The sequence below is a fragment of the Cebus imitator genome, unplaced genomic scaffold, assembly GCF_001604975.1.
Source record: "Cebus imitator isolate Cc_AM_T3 unplaced genomic scaffold, Cebus_imitator-1.0 Scaffold444, whole genome shotgun sequence".
NCBI lineage: Eukaryota > Metazoa > Chordata > Mammalia > Primates > Cebidae > Cebus > Cebus imitator.
In genome coordinates this window covers 1,313,634-1,333,233 of record NW_016107759.1, presented here as the reverse complement: position 1 = coordinate 1,333,233, position 19,600 = coordinate 1,313,634, and the positions used below count along the sequence as shown (strand labels likewise).

General features: G+C 56.2%; 1 protein-coding gene across 1 annotated transcript; it reads left to right on the top strand.

Moving 5' to 3' along the window:
* Positions 1 to 3,787: 3,787 nt before the first annotated feature.
* On the top strand, positions 3,788 to 7,302 carry LOC108290823 (mastin-like). Its single transcript, XM_037732234.1, has 5 exons — positions 3,788 to 3,824; positions 4,542 to 4,722; positions 4,858 to 5,132; positions 6,589 to 6,758; positions 6,860 to 7,302. Exons 1-5 carry the CDS (start codon positions 3,788 to 3,790, stop codon positions 7,100 to 7,102), a joined length of 906 nt encoding a protein of 301 aa, XP_037588162.1. The 3' UTR covers positions 7,103 to 7,302.
* The last annotated feature ends 12,298 nt before the right edge of the window (positions 7,303 to 19,600 follow it).

Here is a 19,600-nt window from a genome sequence, read left to right as displayed (position 1 = left end):
GGTCTCACTGTGTCGCCCAGGCTGGCGTCAAACTCCTGATCTCAAGTGATCCTCTCGCTTCAGCCTCCCAAAGTGCTGGGATTACAGGCGTGAGCCACCATGTCTGGCCTCTGTGCAGGCAGTGACTCACACCTGTAATCCCCGCACTTCGGGAGGCTGAGGCAGAAGAATTGCTTGAGCTGAGGAGTTTGAGACCAGCCTGGGTGACACAGTGAGACCTTATCTTTGCTAAAAATTAGAAAACTAGGCGTGGTGCGGTGGCTTACACCTGTAATTCCAGCACTTTGGGAGGCGGAGGCTGGCAGCTGAGGTCAGGAGTTTGAGACCAGCCTGATCAACATGGAGAAACCCTGTCTCTACTAAAAATACAAAATCAGGTGGGCATGGTGGTGCACGCCTGTAATCATAGCTACTCGGGAGGCTGAGGCAGGAGAATCGCTTGAACCGGGGAGGCAGAGGTTGTGGTGAGCCAAAATCACAGCACTGCACTCCAGCCTGGAAAACAGAGCGAGACTCCATCTAAAAAAAAAAAAAAAAAAAAAAAAAAAAAAAAAAAACCAAAAAAAAAAAAAAAAAAAAGAAAGAAAGAAAGAAAGAAAAGAAATTAGCTGGGCATGGCGGTGCACGCCTGTAGTCCCAGCTACATGGGAGGCTGAGGAGAGAATGGCTTGCGCCTGGGAGGTGGCATTTGAATGAGCTGAGATCATGCTACTGGTGACAGTAATGGCCTGGGAAAAGGAGAGGGGAGGGGGGAGAGGCGAGGGGAGGAGAAGAGAAGGGATAGGAAGGCCAGGTGCGGTGGCTCACGCCTGTAATCCCAGCATCACTTGAGGTCAGGAGTTTGAGACCAGCCTGACCAACATAAAGAAACCCCGTCTCTACTAAAAATACAAAAGTAGCCAGGTGTGGTGGCGGGTGCCTGTAATCCCAGCTCCTCAGGAGGCGGGGGCAGGAGAATTGCTTGAACCTGGGAGGTGGAGGCTGCAGTGTGCCAAGATCGTGACACTGGACTCCAGCCTGGGAAGGGGGAAAGGGGGTGAACTGGTTGTGGTTCTGCAGGCTGCAGGGGCATGGCATCAGCATCTGCTTGGCTTCTGGGGACACCTCGGGAGCTTCCCACGGGGGCGGGGCCGGTGGCGGAAGGCCGAGGGGAAGTCAGGGTGTCCACGGGGAGGGAGGAAGCAAGAGACAGGGACCGAGAGAGACCAGGAGCCAGACCGAGTGGGTTGGGTGGTGCTGACCCGGGTTTCCAGGGAAAGGAGATCTCAGGCGGGAAACACTCACTGCTGTGGCTGTGGGTCACGGGAGCGTATCCTGCTGATCACTCGTGATTGCAGGGCCTGTGACAGAAGCAGCTAGTCAGGCATGGGCAGGGCAGGAGAGGGCTCCCCAGCCCGCACACCAGGAGTGTCGGTGACCATCAGGTGACGGTCGAGCGGTTGTTAACTGCGTCACTAAAATAATAATTGGTTACAGCCGGCTCCCAATAGACAGCAAACACCTGAACCCGGTGTTGGCCGCTTCCCGGGAAGGTCTCGGGAGCCGGTGAGCGGGCGGGGGCAGGCACACTAAGAGGTGACACGGCGGAGTGTAACTGGCCCGTGACCTTCAGGGCACGTGCGCTGGTCACAGAGAGCTCCTAAAGTGAGGACGCACACAACTCCAGCAAATGCACCACACACGCACCCCTCCCAAGTGCCAGCAGGCCCCTGCATGTGCAGACAGCCCATGCACGGGCGGAATCACGGGAGAAGGGACGAGAGACCCAGGAATCATTCCAAAGTATGAGGCCCCAAGTCAAAGGTCAAACTGTGGCCGGGTGCAGTGGCTCACGCCTGTAATCCCAGCACTTTGGGAGGCTGAGGCGGGCAGATCACGAGGTCAAGAGATCGAGACCATCCTGGCCAACGTGAAACCCCGTCTCTACTAAAATACACAATTAGCTGGGTGTGGTGGTGCATGCCTGTAATCCCAGCTGCTTTGGAGGCTGAGGCAGGAAAATCGCTTGAACCTGGGAGGCAGAGGTTGCAGAGCCGAGATCTCGCCACTGCACTCCAGCCTGGCGACAGAATGAGACCTCGTCTAACACACACACACGCACACACACACACGCACGCACACACGCACACACACACACAACTTGTCTTTCAAGTTGCCTGCTTGGGCCCTTTCCAAGTGTAGTTGCTTTCATTTGGTTCCTGCTCTAAAGCTGCTTATTTTTATTTATTTATTAGTAGTATTTTTGAGACAGGTTCTCACTCTGTCACCCAGGCTGGAGTACAGTGGTGCAATCTCGGCTCACTGTAGCCTCCACCTCCCAGGTTCAAACGACTCTCCTGCCTCAGCCTCCTGAGTAGCTGGGGTTACAGGTGCCCCCCCACCACCATGCCTGGCTAATTTTTCTATTTTTAGTAGAGACAGGGTTTCACCACATGGGCCAGGCTGGTCTCGAACTCCTGATCTCCAGCGATCCACCTGCCTCAGCCTCCCACAGTGCTGGGATTACAGGCGTGGGCACCGCGCCCAGCCTCTAAAGCTTTATGATAAACGATCACTCCTGCCCTAAAACGTGCCTCAGTCTCTCCTTCTGCCGTATACCCCTCCATCGAGTGTTTTCTTGGGGGGAGGCCAGAACTGGGGTTGCTGCAGACCCACACGGATTGGCTGCCGCACGCAGACCTAGAGGATGTACCCCCCTGGAGAGCAGATGCCAAGCTGGATGAGCCAGCAGATGCTGGCTGTGCTGGGGGGAGGAGAGACAGCCGAGGAGAGGACTGTGGGGGCTGCACCCTCTCTCGGTTGTCCTGGGGCTGCTGTCTCACAGACCCCAAAACCCCCATCCTAGCCCAGCGCTGCCAGCCAGGGGAGGGCACCGGAGACCTGATGTGGAGTCGGGTACTGGGTTCTCTCCCAGTATCTCAGGCGGCTTCGGCCCCTCAGCATCTTCGCTGGGGGCTGCTGCCCTCGGGCAGGCTGTGATGCCACGTGGCCGGGGCAGGGCCGGGCTGCGGTTGGGGAAGGTCTGTGGTTCCGGTGCCTCCTTCATCTCCGTCTGCGGGGCCAAGAAAGGCATGGGGTGAGGCCGAGAGTGGCCAGGTGGGGTCTAGCACTGTGAGTCGCCTCCAGCAGCATCCAGATGTCTGGGGACATGGGTGCTGGGGGCTGGCGGCGGAGGGCTCCTGGGTCCTCACCATCCTCTTCCGTGGGGAGCACAAAATACCGGGGTGCTTCAGGGTCTCAGAGACAGATTAAAGGGGATTGTCAAGTCCCTCGTTCCTCAGAGCTGCTGACAAGTCCAGGCTGGGCCATGTTTTCTTTTTCTTTTCTCTCTCTCTCTTCTTTTTGGGACAGAGTCTCGCTCTGTCACCCAGGCTGGAGTGCAGTGGTGCAATCTCCACTCACCGCAACCTCTGCCTCCCGGGTTCAAGCGATTCTCCTGCCTCAGCCTCCTGCGTGGCTGGGATGACAGGCACCCACCACCACACCTGGCTAATTTTTGTATTTTTAGTAGACACGGGGTTTCACCTTTTTTCCCAGGCTGGTCTCGAACTCCTGACCTTGTGATTCACCCACCTTGGCCTCCTAACGTGCTGGGATTCCAGGCGTGAGCCACCATGCCCAGCTGGGTCATGAGTTCTTGCCTCCACCCCAGCACCTCCAGGCAGCAGAAGGTCCTAGAGAGAGGTCAGCGGACCGAGGCCGCTGGTGGTGCCCTGGGCTTGCGACTCGCACCCTGTTCTGGATCTGGTTCTGGCCACCCCCAGCCATCGCGTGTTATTTTGGGGAGATGGACATTTTGGGCCAGGGAGGAGAACGGGCTCCAGGTGCCAAGAAGTGAATCCTTCATTCCCCAGAACGGTGGGTGTCCCAGGTGAGGGTGAGGGAGGGGAGCTGGCTGGAGAAGAGGGGTGGCCGTCCTGAAGAAGGCGCGCCCCTCCCTCCCCAGCTGGGATGCTGCCACTGCTCCTTTTGTTGCGTTGACCATTTCTCAGAACCCCCCTCAGGGGTGGCCGTGGTTCATGCAGTGTTTCTGTGCCCGGGACCCGGTCCCACCGGGTGGAGCTCAGCGCTTGGCCCTATCTGCCCTCAGCACTCTGAGGTCTGTTCCTGAGTGTGCCCAGGAGGGGCTGCCCTGCCCGCCTACTTCCTCTGTCTGAGAGATAAATGGGCTCTGAGGCAGGCGGGGAGGAGGCGGAGAAACCTGGGGCGGGAGGGCGCAGCTCACTCCGAACCCCCTCTCCATTCCCAGAACCCAGCTGGGGCTCAAGTCGCCTCACCCCAGGCCCCGGCTTTCTCCCCACAGATGCTGTGGCTGCTGCTCCTGACCCTCCCCTGCCTGGGGGGCGCTGTGCCCGGGAACCCAGGCAAGTCCACCCCACCCGATGCCCCCGCTGACCAGGACCCCGTCCCTGCCCTGCCCCGGGCTCAGAGCGCCAGCCCTGGGGGCTGAGAGGACCGTCTGGTTGCCGGTCTGTCCTGGTGTCCTGAGCTCTGGGAAGACCCTCGTCCAGCCCCCTCACGGCCCTCCCTTGCCTCCCCAGAGTCTGGTGCGGGGCGTGAGCAGGTGGGCATCGTCGGGGGCTGCGACGTCTCGGCCAGGAGGTACCCCTGGCAGGTCAGCCTGAGGTTCTACAGCATGAAGAAGGGCAAGTGGGAGCACATCTGCGGGGGCTCCCTCATCCACCGCAAGTGGGTGCTGACCGCTGCCCACTGCCTTGGGCCGTGAGTGTGGCTTGCCATCCCCTCAGCGGGTGGGAGTGGGGGTGGGGACAGGCAGGTGTCCAGTGTGCCGGGGGCCCCTCCCAGGATGCAGGGGAAGCCCGGCCTCACTCTGAGAGCGCCTGCTCCTCTCCCCAGGGAGGAGCTGGAGGCCTGTGCGTTTAGGGTGCAGGTCGGGCAGCTGAGGCTCTATGAGGACAACCAGTGGACGAAGGTGGCCGAGATCCTCCGCCACCCCCAGTACAACGAGAGCCTGGCTGCCCAGGGCGGCGCGGACATCGCCCTGCTGAAGCTGGAGGCCCCCGTGCCACTGTCCGAGCGGGTCCACCCCGTCTCGCTCCTGCCTGCCTCCCTGGACGTCCCCTCGGGGAAGACCTGCTGGGTGACCGGCTGGGGTGACATTGGACATGGAGGTCAGGAGCAGGGTCGCCTGGGCGGGGATGTGGGGAGATGGCGTGGAGTGTCGGTGCAGGCCTGGGCTCCAGACGACCTCCATTCGGCTTCCTGCTGCTGCCGAGACAGGTGACCACAGGCCAGGTCGCTCGGAGCAGCAGGAATTGATTATTTCTCGGTTCTGGAGGTGACACGTCCGAACTCCAGGCGTGGGCAGGGCTGGCTTCCTTCAGAGGCCCCGAGGGAGAGCCCGGTCCAAGCCTTCCCAGCTTCTGGGGTCTCCAGCTGCCCCCGACTCCCTGGGCTTGTGGTCCTGTCCTCCAGGCTCCCTCCCTCCTCCTCCAAGGACACTGGGCGGTGTATTGAGGGTGTCTCTCACCTAACAGCACCCCCATCTTAACTCAAGTCCCTCTGCAAAGGCCCTACTTCCAAACAAGGTCACAGCGACAAGTTCTGGAGGTGTGACTTGGGGGTGCTCCTGGCCACCCCCGATGGCCACTTTGTGAGCCTGCTCCATCCTCAGCGGCTCACTGGCGGCTGTTCCTCTGCAGCAAAGAAACCCTGAGTGAAGGGAGGGTGGGAGCTTGCCCTGGGCCCTGCAGCGCCCCAGCGCCCGGAGCTGACGCCCTCAGCTGACGCCCTCATTCCCATCGTGTCTCAGTCCAGCGGGATTCCTGGTCCCATGCTTTTCCCTAATAGATTCTTTCTTAAAATTTTTTATTTACAAAATTGCTTTTGAGGCAGGGTCTCGCTCTGTCACCCAGGCTGGAGTACAATGGTGCGATCGTAGCTCACTACAGCCTCCAGCTCCCAGGCTCACGTGATCCTCCCGCCTCAGCCTCCTGAGTAGCTGGAACCACAAGCGTGAGCCACCACACCCGGCTAATTTTTTTTCTTTTTGTAGGGACAGGGTTTTGCTGTGTTGCCTAGGCTGGTCTCGAACTCCTGGGCTCAAGCAATCCTCCTGCCTCAGCCCTCCTAGTATCTAATAGCTGCGACTACCGGTGTGCACCACCACACCTGGCTAATTTTACTTTAATTTTTGAGACGGAGTCTCTTTCTGTCACCCAGGCTGGAGTGCAGTCGTGCGACCTCAACTCATTGCAACCTCCACCTCCCGGGTTCAAGCGATTCTCCTGTCTCAGCCTTTGGAGGAGCCCGCCACCACGCCCAGCTAATTTTTGTATTTTTAGTAGAGACAGGGTTTCACCATGTTAGCCAGGCTGGTCTCGAACTCCTGGGCTCAAGTGATCCTCCCACCTCAGCCTACCAAAGTGCTGGGGTTACAGGCGTGAGCCCCCCGTGCCCTCCCCCTAGTAGTTTCTAAGAGTGAGTCCTGCTGTTTCCGGATCTGGTGCCCAGGACTGTGGCCTTGGGGCTGACCTCGGGGCCAGGGAGGGCCTGAGTGAATTGTATGCCGTAACTCTGGATAAGTCCCTGCCAGGCCCCTGAGCCTCCCCGCGCCTCTCCCTGCAGAACCACTGCCCCGGCCCCTCAGCCTGCGGGAGGCGGTGAAGGTCAGGAGCAACGCCATCTGCAACCAGATATATTGCCACCGTTTTCCTTCCAACAACACGGAGCGATTTGAGCAGGTCATCAAGAACGGCATGCTGTGTGCCGGGGACGGGAACCACAGCCCCTGCCCGGTGAGACCCCGGAAGCACCTGTCTGTCCTCTTCTGGGGATGCCACCCCTGTGGCCGTGGGGCACATGGGGAGCCCTTGCTGAGCACCATCTCTCCCCACAGGGCGACGCCGGGGGCCCCCTTGTGTGCAGGTGGAATTGCACCTGGGTCCAGGTGGGGGTGGTGAGCTGGGGCACCTCCTGCAGTCACGGTGACTTCCCCGGGGTGTACGCCTGCGTGATGAGCTACGTGTCCTGGATCCGCCAGCACGTCCCTCCCTTCCCCGGGGCTGCAGGGGGTCCGCGTGATGGAGGAGACCCCGCCTCCCATGTGGACACCCTCCGCCCCTCCCCAGTTCCAGCCTGACTGTCCCGACACCCAGTGGTCCTCCGCCTGGCACCCACGTTTCCACTGCCCTTTCCTGCCCCTCATGCACGTCCTGTCCTTCTCGAGGGAGAGCACTGGGCGGCTCTGCAGTCTGGTGTCTCCAGGAAGGTGGGTGTGTGAGGGAGCTGAGGACCCTGCTCTCCCACTGCCGCCTGCCCAGCCTGTGACTCTGATTAAACTGTGTGTAAAGCAGCCTCTATGTGGCCGAGTGCGTTTGTCCACGGGGTAGAGTGACTTCCCCTGGGGTCTCTAAGCGCGAGTCCTTCCTCAGTGCAGCAGGGAGCTGGGTGTGGGTGGCGGGTGTTCCAGGGCACTGTGGGTGCTCAGCCTGGCTGGCACTTCCCTGTGCCTCCCCCACCCCACTGGCAATAGTTGATCCTGGGCCAGGCCTTGGGTGTGGAGTTGGATAAGGGGGTGGCTTCCACAGCGGGAGGTAGGAGCCGTGTCCACAGACTGAGTGGGGGCCACGGCGCTGGCAGTGGAGACGTCTGTGGGGTGCACTGGAACAGGCTGGGATGGGGGTCCCGGGTGTCCCTGGACCAGCTGAGGGGCTTTACCAGTGGGAGCTGCTTGGGCTGGATGGTGACACCGAGGCTGGCTCCCCCGGGGTAGGGAAATGACGGGGTCACAGGGATGTGCCCAGCAGGATGATGGCCAGGCTCCAGGGTCAAGCGTCTCCATTCTCACCTGCAGTGGCGCTTGGCCTGCAGGAGGGGCAGGGCCGCTGGGGGGTGGTGGGGGGCTGAGGAACTTGGCTCGGGGCTCCCACCCCTACCGTCTGCCATCCAGGGTGTGGCGTTCCCTCTGGGAGCCCTTCCAAGCTCCGGTCCTGGGATTCAGAGGCCACCGTGGAGCTCTCTCTGCCCCCAGGGGCCTGATGCCTACGTTCCTTGGGGGAGGGCCCACACCTGCACCTCTGCCAGTCCGAATCAGAAAGGACAGACACCCCCAGAGCCCGACACAGCCTCCTGCAGGCAGTGGGGGTCCCAGGTCTGTCAGGGTGGGTCAGCGTGGGTCGGGGCTGCTGGCTGGGCTGGGCCAGGGGTCCACCTGTGGCCCAGAGCCTCACCCGAGTGCCACCTTGTTCATTTCCCATTCACTCTCAGCTTCAGGCTGAAAATTTCCAATCGTGGGGTCTACCAGGTGCTGATTTCTCCTGGGAAGGGGCAATTCTTCCAAGGGGACCCCAATTCCCCCTGTGCTTTCCTGGGCTGTCGCCCAGCTATGCCACATCTGTGGATGCCCACAGCACTGAGCGAAGGCCCTTCTGGTGCCTCTTGCTAGAAAGCCAAGGTCTAGGGGCAGCCCTGGTAATGGGAATTGGTCAGGCAGCCTGCTGGCGTGTGAAGGAGGGGACTGGGGGGGCTGCACCCTCTCTCTGCTGTTAAGGGGCTGGTCTCTAACAGACCCCAAAGTCTAACAGACTTCCCATCCTCACCCAGCCCTGCCGGCCAGGAGAGGGCGCAGGAGACCTGACCAGAGGAGGGAGACGGGCGCCTGCTGTGTCTGGAGTGGGGCACTGGGTTCCCTCCGGTATCTCAGGTGGCATCGGCCCCTCAGCGTCTTCCCTGGGGGCTCCTCGGGTGGGCAGTGATGTAACGTGCGCCGGGGCGGGGCTGGCGCTGAGGTTGGGTAATGCCCTCGGTTCCCGCTGTCTCCTTCATCTCTGTCGCCAGCTCTGCATCCAGCAGGGCCGAGAAGGGCGTGGGGTGAGGCCCCTGGCCACTGAGTGGGGTCTCCCCTGGGGGGCTCAGCACAGGTCTGGGGGTTTCTCATGTTAAGGCCTCTGGGGATTTTGGTGCTAGGGGCCCGTGAATATCTGCACGTTCACCATCTCTTGGAGAAGCACAACCGTGACACAGCTCTGTGTCCTCCGTGTCACAGAAAACTGCCCCGGCCATTTCCAGCTTAGTGCCTTTTTTTTTTTTTTTGACATGGAGTCTCGCTCTGTCTCCCAGGCTAGAGTGCAGTGGCGCGAACTCAGCTCACTGCAACCTCCGCCTCCTGGGTTCAAGCGATTTTCCTGCCCCAGCCTCCCGAGTAGCTGGGATTACAGGCACCCACCACCACGCCCAGCTAATTTTGTATTTTCAGTAGTGACGGGGTTTCACCATATTGGTCAGGCTGGTCTCGAACTCCCAATCTCAGGTGGTCCGCCCGCTTCAGCCTCCCAAAATGCTGGGATTACAGGCATGAGCCACTGCACCCAGCCCTCCATCTCGGTGTTTTTAGGGGTTCTCACACCACACAGGGCACTTTGAACAAATCCTCCACAGGCTAAGACATGTCAGAAAATCCATCAAGTCTGCAGTCCACTCCAGCTGCTCTGACATACCTGTGGTCTGCACACACGTGAGTGTCCGACGAAGCCAATGGCCTCAGTGTTTCACTTCCACGCCTAGAGAGGACAAGACCCTCCCAGAGGCCAGGTTTCCTCCACCTTCAATCAGGCGTCGCTCAGCACCTTCTGGTTCTTTGAGAGAAGGCAAGCGTCCTCCTCCCCACCAGGTGTGGGTCTCGGGCTCCACAAGCACACCCTTTAATCCTCAGAACAACTGGGGATCCCGAAGAGGGGGAAGGAGATAGTGAAATAGAACCTGTCTGTTCTGAGAAATTTCAAATAATCTCGGCCGGGAGCAGCAGTTCACACCGGTCACCCCAGCACTTTGGGAAGCTGAGGCAGGCGGATCACAAGATCAGGGGTTCGAGGCCAGCCTGGCCAACACGGTGAAAGCCCATCTCTACTAAAAATTAAAAAATTAGTTGGGTGTGGTGGTGGGCACCTGTAATCCCAGCTACTCAGGAGAATCACTTGAACCTGGGAGGAGGAGGGCTGCAGTGAGCCGAGATCACGCCACTGCACTCCAGCCTGGGAAACAGAGCGAGACTCCATTTCAAAAAAAACAAAAACAGAAACAAAACAAAAAGGAGTGGGCTGTGGTGGGGGGTACCTGTAATCCCAGCTACTTGGGAGGCTGAGGCGGGAGAATCGCTTGAACCCGGGAGGTGGAGGCTGCAGTGAGTTGAGATCCTGCCCCTGTACTCCAGCCTGAGAGAGAGACTCCATCTTAAAAAAGAAACCTTCCAGGTGTTTTAAAGACCGAGCTAAATAAATGTTTGTTGATTGACTGAAAGACAGTAACAAGCACCAGCTCCAGCAAGGGAGAAGTGCCATGCCCCCGTAGGCTTTGTTTCAGGACTGCCGTTGAGCTTCACACAGGGAAGGCGAGGCTCGGAGGAAGGAGATTGCGTGCTCAGGGTCCCGGTGCTGTGGCGCTGCTTTAGAACCCGGGCAATGATCCTGACACTGAGCCCAGCGTGGACACTGCCCGCAGTTAAAGGAATCCATAGATTGAATGGGAGGAGGCGTGGCCTCACAATGGCTCCATAGTCCGTCCGGACATCGGGCAGGGGAGTGCCGCCCTCCGCTCCTCATCGGGAACCTCCCTGCCTTTCTTGCCCCTTTACTGTTCCGTCACTTTTAGAACATCTCATCAAGTCAATGGGAATCATTCTGTTGGGATTTACGGTGGAATCACATCGAATCCGTGGGTCATTGTGGGAAGTAAAAACGTTCCTCGAGACTTCCCTTTCTTGTTAAAGAGTAAGCGTGCTGATGGCTTCGTTACGCCTCTCCTATGTGGCTGTTAGACACGCCATGCTTACAGGCACGCAGGACATTCTATGTCCTTGTACGTTAACCAAGATCTCCGTGCTGGACGTGCTCACAGGCCTGTCCCAGCTCTCCACTGCTTTCACCTGTTTAGAAAAGTTTTAAGTTGTTAGCCACTCGGGTTTTAGTTTAAGATTGTGAGGTCTGGCTGCAGCCAGCGGAGATCAGACATCCCCAAATGCGTGAGGGATAAATGTGGGTGCTTTCCTTTGTTCGCTGTACTCTCGTGGCAAGATGGCTAGTGAGGGTCCCCTTCCTGCAGTCCAGGAAGTAAAACTTGCATTGCCGAAAGAGCCTTTGTCTCAGTGCTGATTTGTCTTTGCGGCACCGAGCTCCTATTTCCAATAGTCACTTTGGGAATCACTAACATCTCCGTGAGGTCGTCCTTCTAGCCAAGATCATGGTATCTCCCCATTAATGTAGGTCTCTTCCAAACTATATCCTAACAGTACACGCACGTTCCCAGCCACATAATTCACAGCAGCCAAAAGCTGGGGCCAACCCATGTGTCCGTGGACTGATGAATGGAAAAGCAAAATGTGCTGTATTCACACAATATGACGTCATTCGGCCTCAAAAGGAGAGGAAATCGACACAGCACAATGTGGATGAACCTTCCGGACAAGACGCTCAGTGAAATAAGTCACAAAAAGAAAGACCACTATTGCGTGATTCCACAGATACGAGCTACTTAGAGTAATCAAACTGACCACGACAGAAAGCAGAACGGAGGTTACCGGCATTTTGGCGACTATAATCAAGTTTACTTTTTCCAGCCGCTCGTGGTAGCGCACCTGTAATCCCAGCACTTTGAGAGGCTAAGGGTGAATCACCTGAGGTCAGGAGTTCGAGACCAGCCTGGCCAACATGGCGAAACCCCGTCTCTTCTGAAAATACAAAAATCAGCTGGGTGTGGTGGCACAAGCCTGTAATTCCGGCTACTTGGAAGGCTGAGGCAGGAGAATTGGTTGAACCCAGGAGACGGAGGTTGCAGTGAGCCAAGATCGCGCCATTGGACTCCAGCCTGCGTGAGAGAGCAAGACTCCATCTCGGAAAAATAAAATAAAATAAAATATATGTGTTTGCATACAGGTTTTCATGTGGTTGTAATTTCCCCTGTGCATAGTAAGTTTGTGTCTAACTTCATCCTCACCACCCACTGGTGCTGTAGGCTTTATAAAGATGCCCTTTTAATAGGTCTGTATTGATTTTGCTTGGCATTTTCTCAATGGCTGTTGATACTGAACTTTTTCCATGATGTTATTTGCCATCCACATAGTGCCTTGTGTAGAGCGTTCAAATCTCTTAAATCATTATTTAAAGCATTTTTGTTTTCTCATTCTGCGGTTCTGAGATTTCTTTATATGTCCTGGATGCAACATTGTATCTTTAATAAATATTTTCTCCCTCCCTCTCTGTAACTTTGTTTTCACTTTGTTTTTTTTTTTTAATTGAGACAGAGCTTCACTCTTGTCTCTTGTTGCCCAGGCTGGAATCATCTCAGCTCAACACAACATCCACCTGCTGGCTTCAAGTGATTCTCCTTCCTCAGCCTCCTGAGTAGCTGGGATTACAGGCACACACCAGCTAATTTTTTTGTATTTTTGCTAGAGATGGGGTTTCCTCACACTGGTCAAGCTGGTCTCGAACTCCTGACCTCAGGTGATCCACCCGCCTCGGCCTCCCAAAGCGCTGGGATTACAGGCGTGAGCCACCAGGCTCGGCTGTTTTCACTTTCTTAAGAGTACTTTTTGATGAGGGTAAGTTTTTAATTTTGATAAAATCCATTAATAAAACTATTTTTAAAAAATGGGTAAGGCACGATGGCTCCCATCTGTAATCCCAGCACTTGGGAGGCTGTTCAACACAAGCCTGAGAACAGCGGCGAAACCCCAATGAATGATACCATCTTTTGCCTAGTATTCTACCGTAATATCTTTTCCCATTGCTTTACTTTCAACTTTTTCTATCTCTCCTCTAAACAGTGTATGTCTGGATTTGTTTTTTATATCAATCATGAATCTTTGTATTTTTTTCTTTTTTTGAGACAGAGTCCCCCTCTGTCGCCCAGGCTGGAGTGCAGTGGCACGATCTCAGCTCACTGCAAACTCTGGCTCCCAGGTTCAAGCAATTCTGCTGCTTTAACTTTCCGAGTAGCTGGGATTATAGGAGTGTGCCACCACGCCCGGCTAATTTTTGTATTTTCATTACACACAGGGTTGTGCCATGTTGACCAAGCTGGTTTCAAACTCCTGACCTCAAGCGATCCACCCACCTCAGCCTCCCAAAGTGCTGGGATTACAGGCAGCAGCCACCACGCCTGGCCAAATATTTGTATTATTTTATTTTACTGAGCCAGAGTCTCACTCTGTCACCCAGGCTGGAGCGCAGAGGCGCAATCTTGGCTCACGGCAACCTCCGCCTCCCAAGTTCAAGCCATTCTCCTGCCTCAGCCTCCCGAGTAGCTGGGATTACAGGTGCTTACCACCACGTCCAGCTAATTTTTGTGCTTTTAGTAGAGATGGGGTTTCTCCTTGTTGGCCGGACTGGTCTCGAACTTCTGACCTCAGGTGATACACACACCTCAGCCTCCCAAAGTGCTGGGATTACAGTCGTGAGCCACTGTGCCTGGCTATATTTGCAGTTTTTAATTTCCTCTTTTTTAAAAGTTTTTTTTGGCTAATATTTGTATGATATTTTAACTCATAAGTTCACTCCTTCATATTTATTAAAATCATTGATACACTCAGGCTGGTTCCTGTTATCTTTTTATTTTATAAAGCTCAGTTATTTTCTACGTTTCCTTTTTTTCCCTTGTCACCTTTCTGAACCAGATAGCTCCGTGTACCTTCAATAAGATAAGAAGTTTATCAGCCCCTCACATCCACTGGCCTCTCTTCCTCCCCTAAATCCATCACGGCGATATCATCTAGACTGTTAATTCTGGGTTACTGTGGATACATTTTCTCTTTTTCTTTGGTGTTATCTATTTTAAAGGACAACAGTAAACTGTATCATGGTGTGTGATCTCCTTTTCTGAATATATCTCTTGCAACATTTTCTGTAATTGTCTTTCCTTTTATTTAAGAGTTTTATAGAAATGTTTTAAAGGATATGAAAACTTTGAGACGTGCTATACCTGCAAATGCAATTATATTGCCTCGGCCTTGGGTGCAAGTTTTCTTGGATAGCATGTTCTAGGTTCTAAGTTATTTATTGATTATTAAGGTTTTTGAACCAGAGTCTCACTCTGTCACCCAGGCTGGAGTGCAGTGGCACGATCTCAGCTCACTGCAACCACCGCCTCCCGGGTTCAAGTGATTCTCCTGCCTCAGCCTCCCGAGTAGCTGGGACTACAGGTGTGCGCCACCACCCGCAGCTCATTTTTGTATTTTTAGTAGAGACAGAGTTTCACCGTGTTGGCCAGGCTGGTCTTGAACTCGTGATCAGCCTGCCTCAGCCTCCCAAAGTGCTGGGACTACAGGCGTGAGCCACCGCTCCTGGCTGCTGACTGTTCTCCTAGTGTAGACCCTGAGCTAAGGGCGCAGGTGTGAGTAGTGTGTTTGGGAGGCACACGTGTCAAAGGGCAGGGCACGGTGGCAGGGAAGAGACAGCAGTGCGCCGTGTGTGTGGTGGAACGCGTTTCCACAGTGGGCACTTGGAGCTTGGCGCTGCTGTGGGCTCCCTGGAGCCCCCAGAACACGCTTGGGTGTTCCCCCTCCTGGGGGTCGAGAGTAGGGGACTGTGTCCTTCAGCTCCTAATGGCCATTGCAACTCCCAGGAAATCCCCCCCTACTGGGTGTGAGGACTGAGCTTGGAAAGGTGATGCAGGCGAACCCCAGAACTGGGGCTCAGCCAGTGAGGGATCTTGGTTTCACTCAGGAAAGAATTCAAGAGGGAGCCAACAGTGAAAGAAAATAAGCTGCTCTCTCTCTCTCTCTCCCTTTTTTTGAGTCGAAGTCTTGCTCTTGTCCGTGAGGCTGGAGTGCAGTGGTGTGATCTTGGCTCACTGCGACCTCTGCCTCCCGAGTTCAAGTAGCTGACGTTACAGATGTGCACCACCACATCTGACAAATTATTTGTATTTTTATTAGAGACGGGTTTCACTACATTGGCCAGGCTGGTCTTGAACTCCTGACCTCAAGTGATCTGCTTACCTTTGCCTCCCAAAGTGCTAGGATTACAGCTGTTAGCCAGTGCGTCCCCACTGTGCCCGGCCTTTTTTTTTTCTTTTTCTTTTGAGATGGAGTCTCCCTTCTGTTGCCCAGGCTGGAGTGTATGTGGCATGATCTTGGCTCACTGCAACCTCCACCTCCTGGGTTCAAGCTATTCTCCTTCCCTCAGCTTCCCAAATAGCTGGGAGTACAGTGGCTGGAATTATAGGAGGCTAATTTTTGCGTTTTTAGTGTAGATGGGGTTTCACCATGTTGGCCAGGCTGGTCTTGAACTCCTGACGTCAGGTGATCCGCCTGCCTGGGCTTCCCAGAGGCCTGGGATTACAGGCGTGAGCCATCGCACCCGGCCATTTTTTTTTTATGTTGAGGAATCATCCTGGGCTCCTGCCTGTTGACTCGACCTTCACTGGTGTTAAGACCTGCGGTGTCATCCCATCAATTGCCGTTTTATTTACTTTGTTTCTTCGTGACCATCCTGAGATCTCCACATTGTTGTATGGGTGCCAAGAACACAGTTATTTTCTCCTGTAACATTCCCACCTCCCTTTTTTTTTCCCAGAAAGGTCAGAAGGGCAGTGGACTGACGCCTGTACTCACAGGGGAAGGGGACAGAGGAGGGGTCTCTTGTTTTAGTTTTCGTTTTCTGCTAAGCACACTACAAAAGGACAGGCGAAAACAGTGACCAGATGGCAGGATAAAAAGCCCCTAGCCCACAATCCTAACAGAGCGGCTGAGAAGAAATGAACGCCATAGGGTGAGACTGTGACCCCCTGTCCTAACGCCGCGCACAGTGGGACTCTGACCCCCAGTCCTAACGCTGCGCACAGTGGGACTCCGACCCCCGGTCCTAACGCTGCGCACAGCGGGACTCTGACCCCCGGTCCTAACGCTGCGCACAGTGGGACTCTGACCCCCAGTCCTAACGCCGCGCACAGTGGGACTCCGACCCCCGGTCCTAACGCCGCGCACAGTGGGACTCCGACCCCCGGTCCTAACGCTGCGCACAGTGGGACTCCGACCCCAAGTCCTAACGCTGCGCACAGCGGGACTCTGACCCCCAGTCCTAACGCTGCACACAGTGGGACTCCGACCCCAAGTCCTAACGCTGCGCAGAGTGGGACTCTGACCCCCAGTGCTAGCCCCGTGTAGACTGGACTCCGACCCCCGGTCCCAGCCCCGTGTAGACTAGACTCCGACCCTCCGTCCCAGCCCCGTGTAGGCTGGACTCTGACCCCCCGTCCTAGCCCCGTGTAGGCTGGACTCTGACCCTCAGTGCTAGCCCCGTGTAGACTGGACTCCGACCCTCGGTCCCAGCCCCGTGTAGAGTGGGACTCTGACCCCTGGTCCTAGCCCCGTGTAGGCTGGACTCTGACCCCCGGTCCTAGCCCCGTGTAGAGTGGTCCCAATTAGCTGGGACTACAGGCGTGCACCACCACACCAGCTAATTTTTGTATTTTTAGTAGAGACGGGGTTTCACCATGTTGTCCAGGCTGGTCTCGAACTCCTGACCTCAGGTGATCTGCCCGCCTTGGCCTCCCACAGTGCTGGGATTATAGGTGTGAGATACCGCGCCTGGCTTGGAAAGGTCAAGGTTGAGGGTATGAAAAGGCAGACTTGCCCGTCTGTGGAAGCCACATGGGGCCAAATGGTCTTCACTCTCTGGTCCAGGTGAACGCTTCACTGAGTTTCTCAGCTCGTTAGTCACGAGGAAAGGTGACGGCCCTGAAAGGAGCTTCGGCCGGGGCACAACTCTGCAGCTCCCATCCACCCTGAGCCAGCGAAGACCTGTCTGCCCTCTCCGTCGCCCCGTAGGGGGTCCCTTTGCGTCTTTGTCTTAGTCCCTTTGTGGTTGTTGGGCTGATGCAGGCAAACCTTGAAACCGTGGCTCAGACTTCCAGAGTTCTTGACTTTGTTCAGGAAAGCACTCAAGAGTGAGGCTAGGAACGGTGGCTCACGCCTGTCATCCCAGCCCTTTGGGAGGCCGAGGTGGGCGGGTCACAAAGCCAGGAGAGCGAGACCATCCTGGCTAACATGGTGAAACCCCGTCTCTACTAAAAATACAAAAATTAGCCGGGCATGGTGGCGCATGCCTGTCATCCCAGCTACTTGGGAAGCTGAGGCAGGAGAATCGCAGGAACCTGGGAGGCGGAGGCTGCGGTGAGCCGAGATGGTGCCACAGCACTCCAGCTTGGGGGACAGAGCGAGGCTCCATCTCCAAAAAAGAAAAAAGAACCCCAGAGTAAGGCAACAGTGAAAGAAAGCAAGTTTTTTGGTTTTTTTTTTTTTTTGGAGACAGGGTTTCGCTCTGGCACTCAGGCTGCACTGCTGAGGCAAGATCTCAGCTCACTGCAGCCTTGACCTCCTGGGTTCAAGCGATTTGCCTGCTTCAGCCTCCTGGGTAGTGGGGACCCCAGGCGTGCACCACCACACCCGGCCGATGGTTGTATTCTTGGTAGAAATGGGGTCCCATTATGTTGCCCAGGCTGCTCTCAAACTCCTGGGCTCAAGCAATCCTCCTGCCTTGGCCTTCCAAAGTGCCGGGACTACAGGCACCAGCCACTGTGCCCGCCAGAAAACACGTTTATTACGGCAGCAGCGTTGGGCAGAGCGGCTGCCCCAGAGGCCGAGCGGGGTTGAGCAGCAGCAGAGGGCCCGGCATGGAGGGCCCAGAGCCTCGGCCCCACGCCATGCTGGCTGCATCTGTACCTACTCTTAATTAGATGCTAATGAAGGGGCAGGTTATTCAGAATTTTCTAGAAAAGGGGCAGGGCATTCCTGGAACCAGGTAAGGTAGCTTCCTGGTTGTTGCCATGGCATTTGTAAACTGTCACGGCGCTGACGGGAGTGTTTGTATGCTGATGAGCGGTGAGGGCTAGAGGCGGCTGCTGGTCTCCCCAGGTTTCCAGTGGGGTCCTGATTAAGTCCTGCTCATCTGCTGCCTCAGAGGGAGGCAGGTGCTGGCCGGGTGGTGTGGCACAGATACGCCAAATCTTAGACTGAGCCTGTTGGGGAGGGTTTGCTAGGATCTGCTTCAGGCACGGAATGCTTTTTTAAGAAAAAGTTATGTCTAGGCTGGGCGTGGCGGCTCGTGCCTATAATCCCAGCACTTTGGGAGGCCGAGGTGGGTGGATTCCCTGAGGTCAGGAGTTCAAGACCAACCTGACCAATGTGGTGAAACCCTGCTTCTACTAAAAATACAAAAATTAGCTGGGCGTCGGAGGGGAGGCGGTACCTGTAGTCCCAGCTGCTCGGGAGGCTGAGGCAGGAGAACCGCTTAAACGGGGGAGGTGGAGGTTGCAGTGAGCTGAGATCACACCACGGCACTCCAGCCTTGGTGACAGAGCGAGACTCCATCTCAAAAGAATAAATATGTTTAGGCCGGGCGCGGTGGCTCACGCCTGTAATCCCAGCCCTTTGGGAGGCCAAGGTGCGTGGATCACCTGAGGCTGGGAGTTTGAGACCAGCCTGGCCAACGTGGTGAAACCCTGTGTCTACTAAAATTACAAAATTAGCCAGGCGTGGTGGCGCACACCTGTAATCCCAGCTACTTGGGAGGCTGAGGCAGGAGAATCACTTGAACCCAGAAGGCAGAGGCTGCAGTGAGCCAAGATCGTGCCACTGCACTCCAGTCTGAGCAACAGAGCAAGACTCTGTCTCAAAAGAAAAAAAAAGGAATGGAAGAGGAGATCAGGGCTGCCGGCCGGCGCATGGGAGGAACCTGGAGACCCCGAAGACAGGGGCCATCTGTCTTCACCTTGACTATTCTCGAAGTGACCCCAGCTCCGTGCCCAAACCTGGTTCTGCAGACCAGCGGCGGGCACTGGAGGCCTAGCAGCGAGGAGGAGAACGGGTACCGCTGTCTGTCGAAGAGACTCCTCAGCCAGTTCCCGCCCTCCGTGGGCCAGGGGCATCTGCTCCTGCGGGTGGGGCCACCGGGGCTTGGGCTGGGGCCCTGGCATGAGAGATAGGGATGTTGCGGGGCCTGCCGTTGCTGTCCTCTGACCTCTTCCTGCAATGCTGTGGGCAGAGGCCAGTGCTGGCGTGGCTGAGGCCAGCAAGAGCGAGGCTCCAGGAGGAAGCCACCCCGAGGACCCTGGCACTGGGGACCCCAGGGTTCCTGAAAGCTCCCCCGGCTGGTGAACAAGGAATGCCAGGGCACCTCACAGGAAATAAAAACAAAGCAGCTGGGTGCGGAGCCTCACGCCTGTAATCCCAGCACTTGGGGAGGCCGAGGCGGGCGGATCACCGGATTAGGAGTTCGAGACCAGCCTGACCAACATGGAGAAATCCTGTCTCTACTAAAAATACAAAAATTAGCTGGGCATGGTGGCATGTGCCTGTGATTGCAGCTACTCAGGAGAACTGAGGCAGGAGAATCACTTGAACCCGGGAGGTGGAGGTTGCAGTGAGCCGAGATGGCACCATTGCACTCCAGCCTGGGCGACAGAGTGAGACTCCATCTCAAAAAACCAAAAACAAAAAGGAAGCACACGACTTAGGGCCCGGTGGTGCGTGCCTGTAGCCCCAGCCTCTTGGGAGGCTGAGGCAGGAGAATCACTTGAACCCAGAGAGCTGAGATCGCGCCACTGAACTCCAGCCTGGGTGACAGAGCGAGACTCCATCCCAAAA